This window comes from Pan paniscus, chromosome 13, assembly GCF_029289425.2.
Source record: "Pan paniscus chromosome 13, NHGRI_mPanPan1-v2.0_pri, whole genome shotgun sequence".
NCBI classification, from domain to species: Eukaryota; Metazoa; Chordata; class Mammalia; order Primates; family Hominidae; genus Pan; species Pan paniscus.
In genome coordinates, this window is record NC_073262.2 from 68,248,187 (window position 1) to 68,270,110 (window position 21,924).

Here is a 21,924-nt window from a genome sequence, read left to right on the forward strand (position 1 = left end):
GATTTGCATTTTAAATTTATCATTCTGCCTGCAACCTTGAAAACGCATTGAAAGCTAGCAGCAGTGGATGCGAGAGAATAATTGGGAGGCCCTTGGCCTAGTCTAAGTGAGAAATGGTGGTGCCCTTGACTAGCATGTGTTTCATGAATTGGACAACGATAGCTGTGATAAAATGGCTGTTTTCTACGCTTAGACTTTCAGCTCTTCATATTTAGAATAGATTAATGCCTGTCCAACTTTACCTCTGTTCTTTGGGCTTTGGTGCTATAAAAGCCAACTTTAAGGCCAGGCGTGGTGGCTGATGGCTGTAATCCCAGCACTCTGGGGGGTCGAGGTGAGAGGGTTGCTTGAGGCCAGGTGTTGGAGACCAGCCTGGGCAACATAGCAAGGCCCTATCTCTACAAAAAATTTTTTGAAAACTTAGGTGGGCATGGTGGTGGTGAATGCTTGTAGTTTCAGCTACTGGTGAGGCCGAGGTGGGAGGATCCCTTGAGCTCAGGAGGTTGAGGCTACAGTGAGCCATGATCATGCCACTGCACTCCAGACTAGGCGACAGAAACCCTGTCTCTAAAAACTAACAAATAAAAATAAATAAATTAAATAAAGCCAATTTGTAATGTTTGGCACATTTTCATTTGCCAAGTTTAATTTGGCCTCATCTTTAGGAACAAAAATATAATATGTAGGTATTTAAGGAGTACAGCAGCTAAGGGATAGGTATTAATTATCCTCACCTGGCTCTGTATCTAGTCAGTCATACATTGCAATCCTCCAACACCGTATAAACAAATCGGGTATACAACACTTTATTAATAGGGCCTTCTCACTAAATCCTTATATTCTTTTCTTTCCTAGAAAGATAATGTAGGTAATATAGAAGAAAACCACATCTCCCTTTAACACTCCTCTGTTAAGTCTAGATTAAGGGTTACATACTGGTAAACAATGGACCATTTGGCCTTCAAATTTTGTTGTGACATTTTGTTATAGTCACATAGGGAATATTTTTTAAAGGCAATGAAATTGGACAGGTATTATACTTCAGTGCTACACAAAGCAATTTTGTACTTAACAGGTGTTTCATGGGTGTAGGTATATGTTAAGAATATGACTCCCAGTAATTATATGAATGTTTAATTGTTAGCTTAAATACTGATCACACTCTTAGCAAACAGTTCCTTACTTCCTTTGACCTGACTGTAGTTCAGTCTCTTTCAATTTTAAAGACCTAGACAGAACTTACATGAACCTATAACTCCATTTCTTCAGTTCTTGACATCCCCAAATTTAACTAAAAGGAAAAAAGAGGCTTTTTAATTATCTTATTATCTCTTCAAAAATTTTCCTTCTCATTCTTGGGGAGGTGAGAAAGGAAAAGAAGAGTACCAAGTACCACATTTTGTAATGTTGTGACATGCATCCCTGTAGCCCAATTAAGTGTCCTTGATTCTTGAGAAGTCTACCTTTCCTAAAGAAGCTGGGGGAGTATGGGGGGAAGAAGAACATGGTTTCTAACTGCTCCCATTGCAATATCTTATTATAAAAATGTACTTTTTAAACATAGGTTTCCATCTTGTATTACTTTGTGTCTTGGAGTCTCTCCCTTATGAATTACTTTGCATCTTGTTTGAAGTGAACCATTTTAAAATTTATATCCTGTCCTACTTTTATTTCAAGACTTTACTTAAAATATCTTTTTTTCTCTTCGCCCTACTCAGATATGCATGAACATTTTATGCATTTCACACTCTTTAAGATGGAGAAAATAATATGCTAATCTGAATAGTGGTAAAATCAGAGTAGAAATAGAGATTTTATTTTCAAAAGAGTGGACAATGATGTATCTTCCTATTGCTGTCAGTTATCTCTATTGTTAATATAACATTCATGCAGAAAGACATGGATTAATAAAGCAATTGAGTAGAACATGAATTTGGGAGTATTCTTAATTTGATGGAGCCCAGCATAGTGAATGTTTGCTTCTTGAGGGCAGGTAACCATCTAACTTTCTTTTGTATCCCCTATTCCACTCAAGAAGTCAAACACATATACAATAGTTACTAAATGTATGCTTAGATGAATGAAGTAAGTTGAAATTAGTAATAAATACTTATGAAACATCCAACACTGATATGGTTTGGCTGTGTTCCCACCCAAATCTCATCTTGAGTTGTAGTTCCCATAATCCCCACATGTCATGGGATGGACCCGGTGGGAGGTAATTGAATCATGGAGGCCATTACCTTCATGCTGTTCTTGTGATAGTGAGTGAGTTCTCATGAGAGCTGATGGTTTTATAAGGGGTTTTCCCCCTTTATTCGGCACTTTTCTCTTCTGCAGCCATGTGAAGAAGGACGTGTTTGCTTCCCCTTCTGCCATAATTGTAAGTTTCCTGAGGCTTACCCAGCCACGTGGAACTGTGAGTCAATTAAACCTCTTTTCTTTATAAATTTCCTAGTCTCAGGTATTTCTTCATAGCAGCATGAGACTGGACTAATACAGTAAATTGGTACCACAGGGAGTGGGGTGCTGCTATAAAGATACTGAAACCGTGGAAGTGACTTTGGGACTGGGTAACAGGCAGAGGTTGCAACAGTTTGGAGGGCTCAGAAGAAGATAGAAAAATGTGAGAAAGTTTAGAACTTCCTAGAGACTTGCAGAGCTCAAAGACAGGAAGATATGGGAAAGTTTGGAACTTCCTAGAGACTTGTTGAACACTTTGACCAAAATGCTGATAGTGATATGGACAATGAAGCCCAGCCTCAGGAGGACTCTGATGGAGATGGGAACTTGTTGGGAACTGGAGTAAAGGTCACTCTTGCTATGCAAAGAGACTGGCAGCATTTTGTCACTGCCCCAGAGATCTGTGGAACTTTGAACTTGAGAGAGATGATTTAGGATATCTGGCAGAAGAAATTTCTGAGTGGCAAAGCATTCAAAAGGAAGTAGAGCATAAAGGTTGGAAAATTTGAAGTCTGATGATGTGATAGAAAAGAAAAACCCATTTACTGGGGAGAAATTCAAGCCTGGTGCAGAAATTTGCATAATTAATGAGGAGCTGAATGTTAATCACCAAGACAATGGGGAGAATGTCTCCAGGGCATGTCAGAGACCTTCAGGGAAGCTCCTCCCATCACAAGCCCAGAGGCCTAGGAGGAAAAAATGGTTTCCTGCGGTGGGCCCAGGGACCCCCTGTTCTGTGCAGCCTGGGAACATGGTCCCCTGTGTCCCAGCTGCTTCAGCTCCAGCCTTGGCTAAAAGCAGCCAAAGTACAGCTCGGCCATTATTTTAGAGGGTGCAAGCCCAAAGCCATGGTGGTTTCCACATGGTGTTGAGCCTGTGGGTGCCCAGAAGTCAAGAATTGAGGCTTGGGAACCTCTGCCTAGGGTTCGCAGGATGTATGGAAATGCCTCTATGTCCAGGCAGAAGTCTGTTGCTGGGGCAAAGCTCTCATGAATACCCTCTGTTAGGGCAGTGCAGAAGGGAAGTTTGGGGTTGGAGCCCCCACACAGAGTCCCCACTGGGGCACTGACTAGTGGAACTGTGAGAAGAGGGCTGCTGTCCTCCAGAACCCAAAATGGAAGATCCACTGACAGCTTGCACCATGCACCTGGAAAAGCCACAAACACTCAATGTCAGCCCGTAAAAGCAGCCAGGAGGGGAGCTGTACCCTGCAAAGCCACAGGGGCAGAGTTGCCCAAGGCTGTGGGAGACCACCTCTTGCATCAGCATGCCCTGGATGTGAGACATGGAGTCAAATGAGATCATTTTGGAACTTCAAGGCTTAATGGCTACCCTATTGTAATTTGGACTTTAAGATTTAAGTACTGCCTTGATGGATTTCAGACTTGCATGGGCCTGTAGCCCCTTTGTTTTGGACAATTTCTCCCATTTGGAACAGGTGTGTTTACCCAATGCCTGTAGCCCCATTGTATTTTACAGGCTCATAAACAGAAGGAACTTGCCTTGCCTCAGATGAGACGTTGGACTTCGACTTTTGGGTTAATGCTGGAATGAGCTAAGACCTTAGGGGGGCCGTTGGAAAGCCATGATTGTGTTTTGAAATGTGAGGACATGAGATTTGGGAGGGGTCACAGGCAGAATGATTGTTTGGCTGTATTCCCACCCAAATCTCATCTTGAATTGTAGTTCCCATAATCCCCACATGACATGGGAGGGATGTGTTGGGGGTGTAATTGAATCATGGGGGCAGTTACCCTCATGCTGTTCTCCTGACAGTGAGTTCTCACGAGTTCTCTAATGGTTTTATAAGGGGCTTTTCCCCTTTTTCTTGGAACTTCTCTCTTCTGCCATGTGAAGAAGAATGTGTTTGCTTCCCCTTCTGCCATGATTGTAAGTTTCTTGAGGCCTCCCCAGCCATGTGTAACTGTGAGTCAATTAAACCTCTTTCCTTTATAAATTACCCAGTCTTGGAGGTTTCTTCATAGCAGCATGAGAACAGACTAATAAAATTCCTAAATTTTGCTAGGAATTACACCAGGAAAGGTCAAAGAAGAGATTTTTGACTAGGAATTCAGTGCTGGTTTATGTGACTATCTAGGGCTGGTATGTGACCACATCCAAGAAAGAGCCATGTTTATGAATGAAGAGGCTAAAAAGCATACTAAATTACACAAGTGATCCTCAATTTTGAATGTGTTGCAAAATCACCCAATTTGGGGCTTCATAAAGTAAAGAGTGCTGGGCCCTACTTCCTGGGAATTTCTGATTTGTAGATCTGGGATGGGAGCTGAGAATTTGCATTTCTAACCCTCTCACTCCCAGGTAATGCTACTGCTGCTCATTCAGGTAGCACACTTTGCAAAATACTGACTTAGACCTTCCTTGGAGAGTTGGCCCAGCTCGGGGAATCTGAATACGCTGCTTGCTCTGTGATCTGCACAGAAAAGAAGTGATTTCAGAGATTTCCAAGAGCAGTACAGAGATAATATAACTAAGGGGGTCTCAGAATAGTGTTAAGGGTCTTGCTTCCCCCTGATTTATAGGATTGACTATACTCTGGCGGAAAAAGGAGACAATGTCTTCAATTCCTCAGATGTGAGTTAGAATCAACTGAAATAAATTAAGTGGAATATAGAATGCATGGAATTGCCTTATTAATAAAGATTGGACATCCCTAATCTGAAAATCTGAAATCTAAAATGTTCTAAAATTCAAAACTTTTTGAGCACCTACATGATGCCACAAGTGAAAATTTCCATACCTGACCTTATCTGATGGGTCACAGTCAAAACAGAGTCAAAACTTTGTTTTGTTCACAAAATTATCAAAGATACTCTAGGAAATTGCCTTCAGGTTATATGAATAAGATATACATAAATGAATTTTGTCTTTAGACTTGGGTACCATCCCCAAGGTACCTCATTATGTAGATACAAACATTTCAAAATCCAAAAAAAATTCAAAATTCAGAACACTTCTTATCTCAACCCTTTTGGATAATGGATATTTAACCTTTCAGTTAAATACTGTACTTTCTTTCAGTTAAGTTAATGTAATTTAGCAATGTAAGATCACATACATGTATCTAAGATAATTTATAAAATGTTTATACCCTAAAATATCTTTCCTTCTGCAAAGAAAGTTTGTGCTCCTTACTTGACTGTGCCAGTTCATGGTAAAATGGAGAAGGTGGAGAAAGGTCAGCCCAGGGAAAGGGGAAAGTCCATTAACCCAAGATAAATTATTTAGAAGAAACCATATCCATTCTCTACCCATAGGCCTTTCAATTCAATTATTGCTATCTTCCAGGTAAATAGCCTTAGGAAATTTCTGAAAAAGTGGCCAGGGCTTCAGTAAGCAGGTAGCATGGGGATGCATGTCACCCATTGCAATACTGAAATGGAAACTACCTAAAATTTAGAACTGTTTTTATATGCTTCATTGTGCTCAGCTAATTAGGTTTCTTGAATTTTAGAACTTGAGTACAAAGGTCGTGCATACTTTTTTGTGTTCCAGCTGAATTTCATATAATATTGTAATCAAGGACTTCAGGAGACATTGGCATTTTTTTTCTTTACAGATTTTCTTTGAGTCAGGTGGATTTTCTCAATTTGCCAATAAAAAGGAATAATGATATTACATTAAAATGAACTATGTCTCAAAATATAAAAACCTTTTGGTAATCAAATGGTTAAATACTCATATTTAATTTAATCTTATTTTTGTTAATTTGAAAGTAGAAAAAAAATCTGCTAAAGATCCTTTCAAGGGAAAGCTATAGCTCAGCTCATGTATAAAAAGCCACATAAAAATGACTCTGGAGACCTTGGCTACACATTCAGCGGTCAAATATTTCAATGCTCTGTTGCTCTCGTTCCTGTTACAGGTACATGTGACAGCACTGCAGCTATGAGTGGAATTTTAAAGAGGAAGTTTGAAGAAGTTGACGGCTCCTCACCCTGCTCCTCTGTGAGGGAATCAGATGATGAAGTTTCCAGCAGTGAAAGTGCTGACAGTGGGGACAGTGTCAATCCATCCACTTCTAGTCATTTTACCCGTGAGTACTGAAATCAGAACCGAAGTCAATTGTCTGGTTCTACAGCAAAACTAATTGTGTCATTTTTATTTTTACCTTTCATGCTAGCTATATATATTTTCCCATCAACCAAATACAAAGAACACTTACCCAAAAATGAAATATTTTTCAGGTGACTCAGTAGATTCCTTTATTTAGAATACTTTTTTGCAGTGGATTATTTGATTGTGTTAATTAACTAATTTAATTGAAAGATCACATTACATTATTAATACTTTCCCAAGTAAACAACTAGTACTCTGGGAATAGATGAGGGAAGACAAAGAATAAATCCAGTTTCAAAAAAAAAGTATCCTTTCATAATTGAAATGATGTTCTGGGAGAAAACATTTTAAAAGGCATTATTAAGGAATGGAGAGTCTAGATTATGATGAGAAGGAGTTTAGGCAGCCAGGGATTAAGAAGAAATGTGAAGGCAGAAAGTCTCTCCCAAATGTGCAAGTGTGTACAGTCTAATGGCTCTTTCCTAGTAATTCCTCTAGTCTCTCTTCTCCAGTATTTAAAGCCCAACAAGAAAAATAAAAATCTATGCTTTATTTATTGTATTTTTAAGGTTTTTGTTGAGATGGAGTCTCGCTCTGTCACCCAGGCTGGAGTGCAGTGGCATGAACTTGGCTCACTGCAACCCCCTCCTCCCAAGTTCAAGTGATTCTCCTGTCTCACCCTCCAGAGTAGCTGGGACTGCAGGTGCATGGCACCACACCCAACTATTTTATTTTATTTTTTGTATTTTTTTGTATTTTTAGTATAGATGGCGTTTCACCATATTGGTCAGGCTGATCTCAAACTCCTGACCTCAGGTGATCCACCACCTCAGCCTCTCAAAGTGCTGGGATTACAGGCATGAGCCACTGCTTCCAGCCTATGTTTTCTTTTTGAATTTTTTTTTTTTTTTGCCACATTGTAATGTCAGCCCTTCTGTCAGACAAGATAAAGGGAGGTTTGAAGGACTGATATGAAAAATTCTTCAGGTAATGTAATCTATAGTCTAAAGGAAACTGACTAGCATAGTTAAATAATCTTTTTAAAATTTGTGTTCCTTAAACAAGAAGATTTTAATATGTCTTAATATCATGACAGATAACTGGTCTTGGTTTTTTACTTTCCAATTAGTTAATGTTATTAATATATGATTCTATAACAAAGAATTTACTTTGGCAATGTAGCAACTCAAACAACTAAATGATTTAAACATATTTTTAAGAGGTAATAAGGAACTCAATAGCTGTTGAACATGAAATAAATATAGTAAAATCAATAGCATTCCATTAAGCAAGCACAACTAATTAGACAATATGATGAAAAGATGATTATAATTATTATAGCAGAAAAATTTATAAAATATTCAGGGATAAAGTTATTGTGTGATGTAGGTGGTCTACAAATACATTTACACATATCATGATGGTATGAAATGAGCTTGTGCTTTTGACTCAGAAGAAGAGATGTATTTATGTTTTGGGTCTTAATACTAGTAGTGATAATAACATCATTATCTCACAGGGTATTGCAAAGATCAGACAGAGCAAGTGAGTTAATACACATGAAAAAACGTTGTAAAATGTCAAGTGCTAGGCACATGTTAAATTAAAAATTATGATCATAGCTTACATTTATTGGATACAGACTATGCTCCAATAGCTTTATAGACATTATCCATACTCCTTACAGCAATTCTGAAAGTAAGTAGTACTACCTCCAATTCACAAAGGAAACAACTGAGGCTCAGAGAGGCTGAGCATCTGGCAAAAGATCACACAGGAGTTGAGCCTAGATATATATACATGTCCTACCACATAGCCTCTACCTTTTGCATGGTCTTATTCCGCCCCTTAATTATATAATATTGGACATATCTTTAAAATGTTATTTCTCGTGAGTTATAAAGGAAGACTTAATTAGTGAAGAGGCAGATTATGTTTCTGGATATAAAGGTCTGGATATTAATGGTTTCAACATTAATTTCTAAATATAAGAGTAAAACCAAAACAAAATCTTCAACTGGCATTTCTAGGGCGCCCAGGCATTTCTAATGTGCCCTACCTAGGAATGCATAGAAAATCCCAACATGTTATATATGAAAATTTTATATATAAGAAGAAAACATTATAAGATAATGAGAAAGGGAAAGACTATTTAAGAAATGGTTATGGTCTTAGGAAATTTGAAAAAGAAGTGATTTAGACTCACGTCTCACAACATATGCCAAAATACCAGATAGATTACATGGACAATTTTTTTTAATAATGAGGAAAGTTACATTTTGCCAGAAGTTTAGTAGAATCACTATATGAACTTTGATATGAGAAGAAGAAATAATCACATTGGAAAATACTTAATATACTTAATGATGTAAAAGTATTAAACTTATTTGCTATTTAAAAAAAGCCCAAAGTGAAACAGTTTATATTGGAAAAAATATTTACATTATTTTCTGGATAGAGTATAGCAAAAGTACATGTAATTTCTTGAGATAAACACGAAGACACACATCTCCAAAGAAAATCCACATAGTAGGAAATATAATTAACAAATGTTTTAAAGCATTTAACAACAATAGTAACAAAGAGGCAGATTAAAAAATGCTAATGAGATTTCATTAGCATGAAATCACAGAGATTTCATCCCTTGAAATCGGTACCCATTTCTCCAATAAAAAATACTAATACCTAAGTGCTGGTGAAGGTTGCAGTACAGATTGTAGGCACACACATTGCTATGAATGGCAGTGATATTTAGAAAGCACTTTGGAAATACAAGAGCCATAAAAGCATTCATAAGTGTCTACTTCAGAGAATTTATCTGAAGAGAGAAACATTAAAAACAAGGTGAAAACTATATAAATGAAAATATTTGTGGTTGATAGTAGTCCCAAACAAGAGGGGTTGGGGAGGAGAGAGAGAAAGGTAACCTAAGAGTGAGGAAATGATCCATTAAGTTACGGTAACTCATTCAATTAATTTATTTTCATGATAGTTATGAAGACCTTTTGGCAATATGTACAATGTTTGTGAAATAATGATAAGTAAGAAAAGCAGAAGACAATATTTTATCTATACTGTCAGGCAAAGTCTAAGTCTGTACATGCACAAAGGTAAAGAATGGTAAGTTGTCCTAAAAATTGGAAACAATTTGATTTGTTGAGGAATTAAAATTATGGGTGAATTTTTATATTTATTAATTTTTATTTCTGTTAATTTTATATGTATTCTCACAACAAGGTGTCCAACTTAAACTGCTAAAAATTATAACTGTAGTTTATCTTGTGTTTATGTTTGCAAAACAGCAGATGGAAATGGCCTGGTGAGCTAAGGTATATATTAGTCAGCAAATATAGACTTTGTTATAAGTTATGTTCAGCCGAGATTATTTTTTTCATTGAAGAAAGTAGACTTATTTTACGATGTCTAGGAAGTCATTGAAGTGTTTCAGCACATCATTTAATATCAGTGGTAGTGGCAATGGTTAGTTTACTAACATGCTGTTTTAGCTTTGTATTAAATATAATCTGGCAGAGATTTTTCTTGCTTTTTAAAAATAATTCAAGAAAAGATTTAATAAAAAGTGCCCTTTTAATTTAATAGTGCTTTTTTCACTATATTCACATTAGGAAGAGAGACATAAAGTGGGAAAAAATAGTAAAGACTCAAAAGACAAAATTTCTGCCTGGAATATTTCTTGTAGAAAAGATCTGAGTAGTTGGGCACAGTGGCTCATGACTATAATCCCAGCACTTTGGGAGGGTGAGGCAGGAGGATTGCTTGAGCCCAGGCATTTGAGACCACCATGGGTCTCAAATCCCCATCTCTAAAAAAATTAAAAAGAAAAATAGCCAAGTATGGTGGTGCATGCCTGTGGTCCCAGCTACTTGGGAGAATCACTTGAGCCCAGGAGGTTGAGGCTGCAGTGAGCCATGATTGCACCACTGCACTCAAGCCTGGATGACAGAGCAAGACCCTGTCTCAAAGCAAAACAAAAACAAAAAACAAAAAGAAAGAAAGAAAAAGAAAGAAAGGGAGAGAGAGAGAGAGAAAGAAAGAAAGAAAGAAAGAAAGAAAGAAAGAAAGAAAGAAAGAAAGAAAGAAAGAAAGAAAGGAAAAGAAAAAAAGAAAGATGAAAGGAAGTAAAGATCTGAGGATTTTTTGTTTGTTTGTTTGTTTTGAGACAGTGTCTCACTGTCACCCAGGAAGCTGGGACCACAGGTGCACACCACTGCACCAGGCCAAGTCTTGTATTTTTTTGTAGAGATGGGGTTTCATCATGTAGCCCAGACTGGTCTCAAACTACTGGGCTCTGACAATGCCCCTGCCTCTGCCTCCCAAAGTGTCAGGATTACAGGCAAGAGCCACCATGCCCATCCTGTGATCTAAGCATTTTAACCAGTGTGAGAGGAGTACCTAAAAGAGTTTCTTGTTTCTAGAAATGTATTTCAGATTATTTGCTAGTCCAAAAATTGATATACAAATTTTTAGGACATTTATTATTTATTATGCTGTCTAGATTAAGGTATGGGCTTCTCTGCAATGGTTTTGTTGGATGTGAATCAATGTTTATAAACTTTCAGAAATATTATTATTGATAAGTCCTATTTCTTTAATTTTTTTTACTTAAAATGATTACTTGTCTTATAGTAAAGAAGGACTTTTGAAGACTATCAAATTTGTGTAGCGTTAACAAACAATTTAATTTCACATTGGGATTCTTTTTTTTTTATTATACTTTAAGTTTTAGGGTACATGTGCACAATGTGCAGGTTAGTTACATATGTATACATGTGCCATGCTGGTGTGCTGCACCCATTAACTCGTCATTTAGCATTAGGTATATCTCCTAAAGCTATCCCTCCCCCCTCCCCCCACCCCACAACAGTCCCCAGAGTGTGATGTTCCACTTCCTGTGTCCATGTGTTCTCATTGTTCAGTTCCCACCTATGAGTGAGAATATGCAGTGTTTGGTTTTTTGTTCTTGCGATAGTTTACTGAGAATGATGATTTCCAATTTCATCCATGTCCCTACAAAGGACATGAACTCATCATTTTTTATGGCTGCATAGTATTCCATGGTGTATATGTGCCACATTTTCTTAATCCAGTCTATCATTGTTGGACATTTGGCTTGGTTCCAAGTCTTTGCTATTGTGAATAGTGCCGCAATAAACGTACGTGTGCATGTGTCTTTATAGCAGCATGATTTATAGTCCTTTGGGTACATACCCAGTAATGAGATGGCTGGGTCAAATGGTATTTCTAGTTCTAGATCCCTGAGGAATCACCACACTGACCTCCACAAGGGTTGAACTCGTTTACAGTCCCACCAACAGTGTAAAAGTGTTCCTATTTCTCCACATCCTCTCCAGCACCTGTTGTTTCCTGACTTTTTAATGATTGCCATTCTAACTGGTGTGAGATGGTATCTCGCTGTGATTTTGATTTGCATTTCTCTGATGGCCAGTGATGGTGAGCATTTTTTCATGTGTTTTTTGGCTGCATAAATGTCTTCTTTTGAGAAGTGTCTGTTCATGTCCTTCAGTGTGGTTGCCCTTATTTAAATCTCACTCATCATGGGCTAATCTTTCAAATTTAAAATATCTCATGTACCCAGTGTTTTATAAGCACTAACATATTGTGTAACATAACATTTTGTTGTCATTACAAATACAGAAATTGATAAGATTGTTTGGTATGTATCAACAGCTATGGTAGTAGAAAATTCCATGCTACTGTAAGCTTTCTGTTAAAATATCCAATTTGTAGCACACCACATTATGGTAATAAAAGCTTCCAAATATAAATCAATAAGGTCATTATGGCTTTTTCCTTGGACTTCTGAATTTTGCTAGGCAACAAGCATACTTACCAGTCATCAACCAAGGTCATATCTTGTACTTCCCTTGAGATAGAAACAGCAGAGTCTGTATTGCTGTGAAACGCTTTGTTTCATCAAATCCCTATGGCTCTATAGCCAATCAGCCTGTACTTGAGCACTGTCAAGAGGAGAGCTACAGAGAAACTAGAGAGGAATGATTTTTTTTCTGCCCTCTCAAGGTTCTTGGCACTTCACATAAGCAATGAAAAGCTATGTGCTGAGCCATAGTCCCAAAAGGAACACATTATGTCTCTTGAAACAGAGTGTTTCTACAAATAAATGTATAGTATTTAAGAAGTGAAAATATCAGGAAGTAAAAGGATACACATTCTAAATTGCACATGAATGCAAGCAGTGGATGTCCTACAATAGAATTAAGATTTTTTTAAATTTATGAAACACTTTCACATTCTTGAGTTCATTTAATAGCCAAAAAGTGTTGTGTGATTAGGAGCCAATTATCATGCCCTTTTATAAAAGTAGAAATTAACATTCATAAATGTACTTATACTTTACCCAAGAGCTAAGATACAATCTGTTTGCTTCCTTCCTTCCTTCCTTCCTTGTCTCCCTCCCTCCTTCCCTCCTTCCCTCCCTCCCTTTTCTCTCTGAATACACAAGGCATAAATATGCCATCATGTGCACCCAAAGTCAGTCTTTCCCCAGTGTGATTTCCCTACTACTGGCTCCACATTTCATAATGGGATTAGACATAAAGAATCAATAGAAAACAGATTTGACATTAAACTTTATTAGAAGTATGACTGGAACATGCCTGTTCTCTTTACTAAGCAGTTAAAATGCATTGAAGATTTAGATTTAATTTCAACAAACATGGTATCTTATGTTACAGGCTCTGAGCTAGGACCTTTCAAACCTTTCAAAGTGATATATTCCAAACAGTAAATACAACTTGGCGATACAGTGATAAATTATGTCTACCCAGCATTGTAGTATTAGTTTGAGAACTAACTTTAGCAAAGACACATGTCACAATCTACCCCGACTCAATGCTTTTGTAAACAATGGAGGAGTGTTCAGGCCAAGCTGAACACAAGAGTTTTAGAAGAAGTCTTTGCTTAAGCAGGAGGCAGGACATCATGATGCTCAAAAGATCCTTTCTAGCCTGTAATAATATGCTCATAAGAAACAGGATCCAAAATAGGCATCATAAGTTAGAGTCAAGGCCAAGCAGGAAAGGAAGCAGCATAGATAAAGGTGCCTCTGAAAATCTACTATTAAATTAAGAGGTTCCCAGACTCTTCACACCCACTTATGCCTGGAAAACAACCAATTAGCTTTGGCTTGGGGGGACACAATCTGGGACCAGCTGCAGATCATATGTAGAAACATGCAGATCATAAATAGGTCATGTTCAGACATGGACCAGTTGAATCATTAGGTGTTTATTGTTGGAGATAAAGGAGTTAAGTAAATTATGAGTGGAGGAAGATATTTATGAGCTAGTAGTCCTCTGGAAAATAGTCACTTGGATATGCAATAAGGCCTGTTGTCTGATACAATAGAATTGTTATCAGATCATCTGTCTGCAAGATTGTGGACTCCAGTAATTATAAATCAGAAATAGTTAACCACTGCTACTTCTTCTGGTCTTACTGAGACCATCCTTCAAACAGAAATATCTTTTTTTCCTCCCAATTTCTGACTAAGTTCTATACCTGCTACAAGGTTCATATCAAATATTTCTTTCTCCATGAAAACTTCAGCAAGTCTCTCTCATTTGACACATCCTCTTCGCCGTCTCCTCAGAATCTCCTGATGTTTCTTAATTTTTTAATTTTTTTTAATTTTTTTTGAGACAGAGTCTCACTGTCGCCCAGGCTGGAGTGCAGTGGTGCGATCTTGGCTCACTGCAGGCTCTGCCCCACGGGGTTCACGCCATTCTCCTGCCTCAGCCTCATGAGTAGCTGGGACTACAGGCACCTGCCACCGTGCCCGGCTAATTTTTTGTATTTTTAGTAGAGACGGGGCTTCACCGTGTTAGCCAGGATGGTCTTGATCTCCTGACCTCATGATCCGCCCGCCTCGGCCTCCCAAAGTGCTGGGATTACAGGCGTGAGCCACCACGCCCGGCCTGAATCTCCTGATGTTTCACAAACATTCACAAACTTTGGCAATGGTTTTCCTTCTTCTTTCCATCCTAGTATTTTCCATCAAACTGAGTGATGTCAGTTAACTGTGTGATGGCTCATAGAACTGATCAGCTTTGTGTTTCCTTGAGCACTCTGACCTGGATTCCTTACTTCAATTCCATTCATGTCTTTTACCACCACTCCATTTAGCACCTAATGTCTGCAACCTCACCCACAAGACGTTTGCAAACCAGACCAATTCTCCTTCTGAAATACTCAATTCCAGTATTACAAATTCAGATCATAACCTCTTTTCCTTCCACTTCCTTCCTCTCCTCATCCACTTTTTTTTTTAACCTCATCTCTTGTTTTCCCCAGTGTAGCACTCACCGCTTGTCTTTATATAAGTTTCCATGCCACACCAATTGCTCCATTATTTCAGTATTTTATTTTATTTTTAAAGGCCAGGACTCTTCACCACTTTCCTGCCATGTTCTTCACTCTATATCCATTTTTTATTCAAAACACTTGAAAACTTTTTTAAAAGTTTTGGAGAAAATGACAAAACTGTGTTTTCAAACTCAGCTACTTGTTAATGCCACACAAGCATCCCACCAGGTAGCTTTTCTGGCCATCTCAAAGCACACAATGTTCATGTCTCCTCCAATCACCTTTCCCTCACCTCCTATTTCATGTACAGCAGAGCTTGCTTTCTCATCGTCTTGCACCCTTCATTCATATTTGTTATTACCCACATGTCTTTACCCTAATAGGCAGGGCTCTCAAAATGAGTTTTGAAGGAATTAATGTAAGCTTATTAAAAGCAGGGATGTATGCTTATCATCTGATCAGTACATGATAAGTATTTATATCAATGAATGAATGAATGGACATTTATTAGGTATTTGAAACTTACCATTCACTGCACTAGTATTAGGAGGTGGAAATATAAAAGTAAACAAGACATGATCCAGTTTCTGCAGAAACTCACAATCTAACAGTATTTTAGCATTTCTCTAACACTTACTGTATTCTATTTTACATTGGAATTATTTATGCACACATCTTATCTTTTCTTGGGATTTATAGAACTTAACTGTGTATACTTCTTGCTACCTGGTGCTGGTTCAATTACTGTTAAATGCTTAATAACATTTAGCTTTGTAAAGACTTGTCTTCTTTAGTACAACTAAGCCTTATAAAGTAAAAAAAAAAAAAAAAAGAGATGCATTTATTAGAAGACTTCACAATGGCACAAACATTAGTGGAAATAAATACCAATTTACAAGCTAACTGTAATTTATAATGTTGATGAGTGTCATTGTGATATATCAGGATCCTGATTTATTACTTATCATATCTGAATACATGTAATGATGAACTGTGTTTTAAATAGTGTCTCACTATAATTATGCATTCTTAACATGTACCTTTCTGGTTTCATTTGCTTATATATAGCTTTACCAGGCAGAAACATCACTGTTTAATTGGATGCTGTGCAGCTATTTATGCAGGAGCTGTATAACACACTTGAGGGAGTCTGAGTTGTTTTCACCTTCACCATCCTTTGAATTGGCTAGGAAAAAAGGGCATTACTAAGTCAGGTCACTAACATCATATAAATACAGTTCATTTAGTTCTTGTTTGATTTGTTTTAAATTCAGGATCAGGACCTCACATTTAGCCTTAAAAATAGTAACATTTGATTTAGCTCTTTATTTCAGCCTACTGAGATTTTTAAAAATTATTTCTGTCTTCTTATATATTTGCTTTTTCTCCCACAGTCACGTCTTATATAAATGTATCTGAAATCTGTCTACTTATCTCCATTTGTTTTGTACCATATCACCATCCTCTTTCTCCTGGACTGCTGCAGGAAAGAGCCTTCCAGACGCCCTCTCTGCTTCCTCTCTTGTTCAAGCCTCAGCCTCTTCTCTATGCTGGCATCTTTCAATCATTTTCAATTCATCAATCACTTTCAATTGAACTCATTACTGTGGCTTCCAGAATCCTGTACTCCCTTCCTATGCTTGAGCCTTCACTCTCCTGCCTTCTCTCCATCTCCAAACTCCAGCCACATTGATCTTTACTCAGTTCTTTGAACATGACAAATTTCCTTACCCTAAAATTCTGCTTGGAACAAGGTTCCCATGACTGACTCCTCATATTTCAGGTTTCAGCTTAAATACCATTTATTTAGTATAGCCATCCCTGGTCACCTCCATCTAAAGTATGTAGGCCCAAAGTCCTCATCTCTTAGAGAAATACATGGAAGTTTTGACAGAAAAAAAAGATAGATATATTGAAGCTGCTTTCAAATAACCCAGAAAAATAGAGCAATAGATGAAATGAGACTGAAAAAATATTGAAGCTTGGGGCTTACTATTCTACTGTTTACATTCATATATAATTAAAGTTTTCCACAATACATTTTAAAAATATAGATGCATATGACTGCCACTGTGCTACAGCCTGGATGACAATGAGAATATGTCTCTAAATAAATAAAAATTAAAAAAATTTATAGGTCCAACTTATCCTAAAATTTTCTGAAAGAGCCAGAGAATATGGCCAAGTATATTATAGTATATATTATATGGCCAAGTACATTCAAAATTATTCTTCTGAAAAAGAATAAGGAAGAGGTGAGGAGTATGCTTAGCCTAACAGATCTCAATACTTGAAAAGCTGAAATAGTTTAAAACCCATGGAATTAGCTCAAGAGTCTGCGCATGGAACAAATAGGGAGCATAGAATCAGAACCACATTTAAATGGCAACATGGTATGTGACGGAGGAGACATTGGAAATGAGTTGAGAAGTAAGAGTCTGTTCCAGTAAATGGCTTTTTTAACAAAAAAGATAAAATTAGATCCCTACCTCATGCCATATATGAAAATAAATTCCCAATGAACTAAAAATCTAAATATTTTTTAAAATTATAAAATATACAAAAAAATAGGAAAATATATGTATGTCAGAGTAACATACTGTAGCATGAACTGTGAAAATTATTATATATTTGGGTACATTAAAATAAAACTGAATATATAACCAAATACCCCACCAAGAAAGTGAAAAGACAAGCTACAGACTAAAAGGAGATATTTGTAAATCATTAACTGATGAGGAATTAGTATTTGAATATAAAAGAACTGCAAAAATAAGGAAGAGCTAATGCAGCAAAAAAAAAAAAAAAAAAAAAAGGTAGACATAGAACCTGAGCAGATAATACACAGAAAAAAGGCTAACACAATTATGAACAGCTGTGTAACTCTATTAGGAACCAGGGAAATTAAAATTGAAAGAAGACATCATTTCACGTATGTCATATCATCAGATTAGCAAAATTTTAAGGGTTTGAAAATACCATGTATTGACAAGCATGTGCTGAAGGAGGAACTCTCCTAACACTGGCATGAGTGTCAGGTGATTGCATTACTAAGGAAACCCAGTAGTGAAAAGTGAAAACGTGGAATAATTGTCCATTTGAATAGGATTGCATAAGGTGCAGTTGGTTCATATTATGATAAATTGGAAAATAAGTTGAATTGAATAGCCAGATGTACATGTATATGCAGTTAAGTGAAATATACAAGTTTCAAAACTCTACAGTATGATAGTATTTACATAATTAAAACACACACACACAGAGAGTGGCACCACTTTTTATGGAAGTAAAAATATAACATAGAAAGGGATAATACACAAAAATGTGAGGCTTAGAACCTCTAGGGATGAAGAGTAGAATGAATGGGATTGCCTTAGCTACACTCTCAACTTTTTTTTACATATTAAGAAAACCAATCTGAAATAAATATAGCAAAATATTAGCGTCCATAAATATGAGTATTAAGCACGTGTTATTTTCTAGAAGCTTGAAATAGTTTATAGTTTTTAAATATGTTTTATATATATACACCTTTCAATTGGGATGAAAGTCCATAGATTACCTTACCACCCCTTCGTGCCATTATTTTATCTTTCAGTAACTCCCTCCTCTTTTTCCTTCATAGGACATATCACAATTTGCAACTATTTTATAGTATACTAGTTTTCTTTTGTGTATCTGTCTTATTTTGTATTCCTATTAGGAAAGGGCAGAAGAACCTTGTAGTACCATATTAGAAACTTCCAGGCCAAACTTGGCCATCAATTAGAACTAAATTTTAACAAATCCATTCAGAGCATTCATCGTGTTCACAGTGATAACCAAGTGACACTGTCACATATTTTCTTGAGATCCTTTCATACATATTTATTACCAAGTCTTAAAAGTAGGGACCCATATCTACCCCAGGTGTTCAGCTCCAGTCCCCACAGTGACATTTAGAAAAATCACCCGTGGAAATTGCTTCCGTGCTATAAATACACTATCACTGTCACACTGTATATACAGTTATATGTTCCACATAACATTCTTCTCCTGAGGTATTAAAACAGAATATTGTTTCTTTAGTTGATCATCAGTAAAGTAGTTGTCTTGTGTTTGGGATCCATTGTGAAAGAAAAATATGTAGGTCTGCTCTGATGTTTCTTTCCCTAGTGCATCAGTTGAACTTGTGAGAATGGACTTCACTGCAAACTCATTCCATTTGTTGTAACTGAAAAAGCCACAGCCAAGGAGCCAGAATATTCTCACTCTAAGTTTAGTTCTGTTACAGTTTACTCTGACTTTGGTTAAATCATTTAACCTGTTTCTTCTTTCGCAAAATGTGAGAATAGATTGGGCTTCAAAGTATTATAATTTGCATCAGATTCTAGTAATCCCTCTTCCCTCCAAATATAGTATGCCACCAATAGTTCATTTTGCTTGAGTTATTTATAGTGTTATATTTGATGACATCTTTGTGTTTTCAAAGTTTATGCTTGTGTGCTATTATTTACCCACGTATATATATATTATATATATACATAAGTTTAATAGAATATTTTATTATGGCTTGTAGAGCCCACAAAAATGAAAATCGTGAATTATTTTATTGGATTTTGTTTGGGGGCTGGCTTAATTAAACAGATAATGCACTCAAAGTATCGTACATTAGAACTGTGGAAAAGACAGTTTAAAAACTAGATCTTAGTAAAAATAGGAAATGATGGTTGGAAAAGGGAGTTGTATGTGTATGTTGTTCCACTGACAACGAAAAAAAATTTATGTACTTAATGATTTTTAACAACTATCTTCAAAGCTGCCTTTCACTGGCATAAGTAAATGTTAACTTTGGAACGGTTCATGAACACAGAGGAATATTCTAACTGGAATTTTTAAAAGAAAGTAACAAAAGAATTAAGAGCTGGAAGGAATGATTTACCTGGAACATTTTTAAAAACAGATAGTCATCTGATATCACGAAATGTTATTTATAAACCTTAATATCTACATTTGTCTCATGTATGTGCTAATTGTGGTGAGCTTAACCCTACTTGTTAACAGAATATGCAGGCATATAAACAGTATATTTTAAAGGCTTTACCTGTCTTAAAATATCTTCTACCATATGACTGAAATTCCCAGCATTAATGTGATCCCTTTGGGATGGTTCCTTTGTGATGACTATTAAAATCCCCATATAGATAGCAGTCTGGTAGTTAAAAATGTAAAAAAAATTTTTTTAAAAAGTGCCTGGCCAGGTGCCGTGGCTCACGCCTGTAATCCCAGCACTTTGGGAGGCCGAGGAGGGCAGATCACGAGGTCAGGAGATCCAGACCATCCTGGCTAACACAGTGAAACCCCGTCTCTACTAAAAATACAAAAAAAAAAATTAGCTGGGCATGGTGGCGGGCTCCTGTAGTCCCAGCTACTTAGGAGGCTGAGGCAGGAGAATGGCGTGAACCTGGGAGGCGGAGCTTGCAGTGAGCTGAGATGGCGCCACTGCACTCCAGCCTGGGCGACAGAGCAAGACTCCGTCTCAAGAAAAAAAAAAAGTAGTGTCTGGAGTCAGATTACCTAAATTCTCATAAAAGATATTCTACTTAGAGGCCAGGCGCAGTGGCTCACGCCTGTAATCTCAGCACTTTGGGAGGCCGAGGCAGGAGGATCACGAGGTCAGGAGATCGAGACCATCCTGGCTAACATGGTGAAACCCCGTCTCTACTAAAAAAATACAAAAAATTAGCCGGGCACGGTGGCGGGCGCTTGTAGTCCCAGCTACTCGGGAGGCTGAGGCAGGAGAATGGCGTGAACTCAGGAGGTGGAGCTGGCAATGGGCCGAGATGGCGCCACTGCACTCCAGCCTGGGCGACAGAGTGAGACTCCGTCTAAAAGAAGAAAAAAAAAAAAAAAAAAAAGAGGCAAGTAATGTAATATCCCCCACCTTTGGTTTTCTTATCTATAAATACTGATAAAAAAAAAAAAGCACACTGTCTGCCTTATAAGCTAAAATGAGTGAATACAGGCAAAATGCTTTACATTTTACTTTACATTTACTAAGCACCCAGAAAATGTTAACTATGATGACAATTATGATGATGATGATATTGATATTTTCAAGGAGGGACATCGTACATTTTATTAATAGTTATTCAGAAATTCTAACTAAACAGGGAGTAGGTCTCCAGACAAAAGAGACATGTGACAGTTATGCTTTTGGAAGAGTGGGAGAGAAGCCTGGAAAAGATCGAGATGAGAGATGCAAATATTAATATCTTTAGATGCAGGCAGATCATGTAACTATGAGAAGCAGCCAGGTGTATGACAAGAGGGATGAATCACAGCCGCTATGGAAGTAAGAGTTCCCAGTATTTATTCTTTCTATTCTTGCTGGCATTAGTCCTAAAATATCATGAGTCGAGAATAATAATCACAGCAGTAATAATTGGCATTTATCGAACTTTCATTAAACATTCAATGGGAGGGACTGCACTGACATTTTATGTGCATTATCTTACTTACTTAGCGCAATCTATGAGGCATCTGAAGCTTGGAAAGATTTTAAGTAGCTGCCTTTTTATGAAGCCAGTAAGCAGTCAGGCGAGCCTTTGATTCTACGTTAGTCTGACTGTGGGGTCTTGTGCTTTAATATCATCATATTGTATTGTTTCCCACAATGAGTGTTGAAAACAGCATAATCAATCTTTCTTAATCTAGCATCTTTTCCAAATTTCCGCAAACATAACATTTTGCATCCAACTCAGAAAATATAGTAAGGTGTACTGCTAATTAATAAAACAGCACATAGACTCCATTTTAAATGAGATAAGCTCTACAAATATTAGACAGTCTGGGTTCAAACACCCTGTATTTGCTTACTAATTCTTTTATGCGTAAAACTTTTTGTACTGGCATCATGCATCTTTCTCTTCTGATGCCATGGCTAATAGTCAGAACTTTGGCCTCTTGGTTTTTTCTGAAACTGAACCACCTCAGTCTTCATTTGTATTTATTTATTTGAGTGGTATTTTCATTTCC

At 37.1% G+C, this 21,924-nt stretch overlaps 1 protein-coding gene across 4 annotated transcripts in view; it reads left to right on the top strand.

The window, feature by feature from the left end:
- CSRNP3 (cysteine and serine rich nuclear protein 3) overlaps positions 1 to 21,924 on the top strand; it is a 217,999-nt gene that overhangs the window by 117,812 nt on the left and 78,263 nt on the right. For all 4 annotated transcript variants that reach the window (XM_008974396.4, XM_034954416.3, XM_003820921.4 and 1 more), the window contains one exon: positions 6,350 to 6,520. In XM_008974396.4, coding sequence (XP_008972644.1) covers positions 6,373 to 6,520 — 148 coding nt within the window. In that variant the 5' untranslated portion in view covers positions 6,350 to 6,372. The remainder of the gene's footprint in view (positions 1 to 6,349; positions 6,521 to 21,924) is intronic.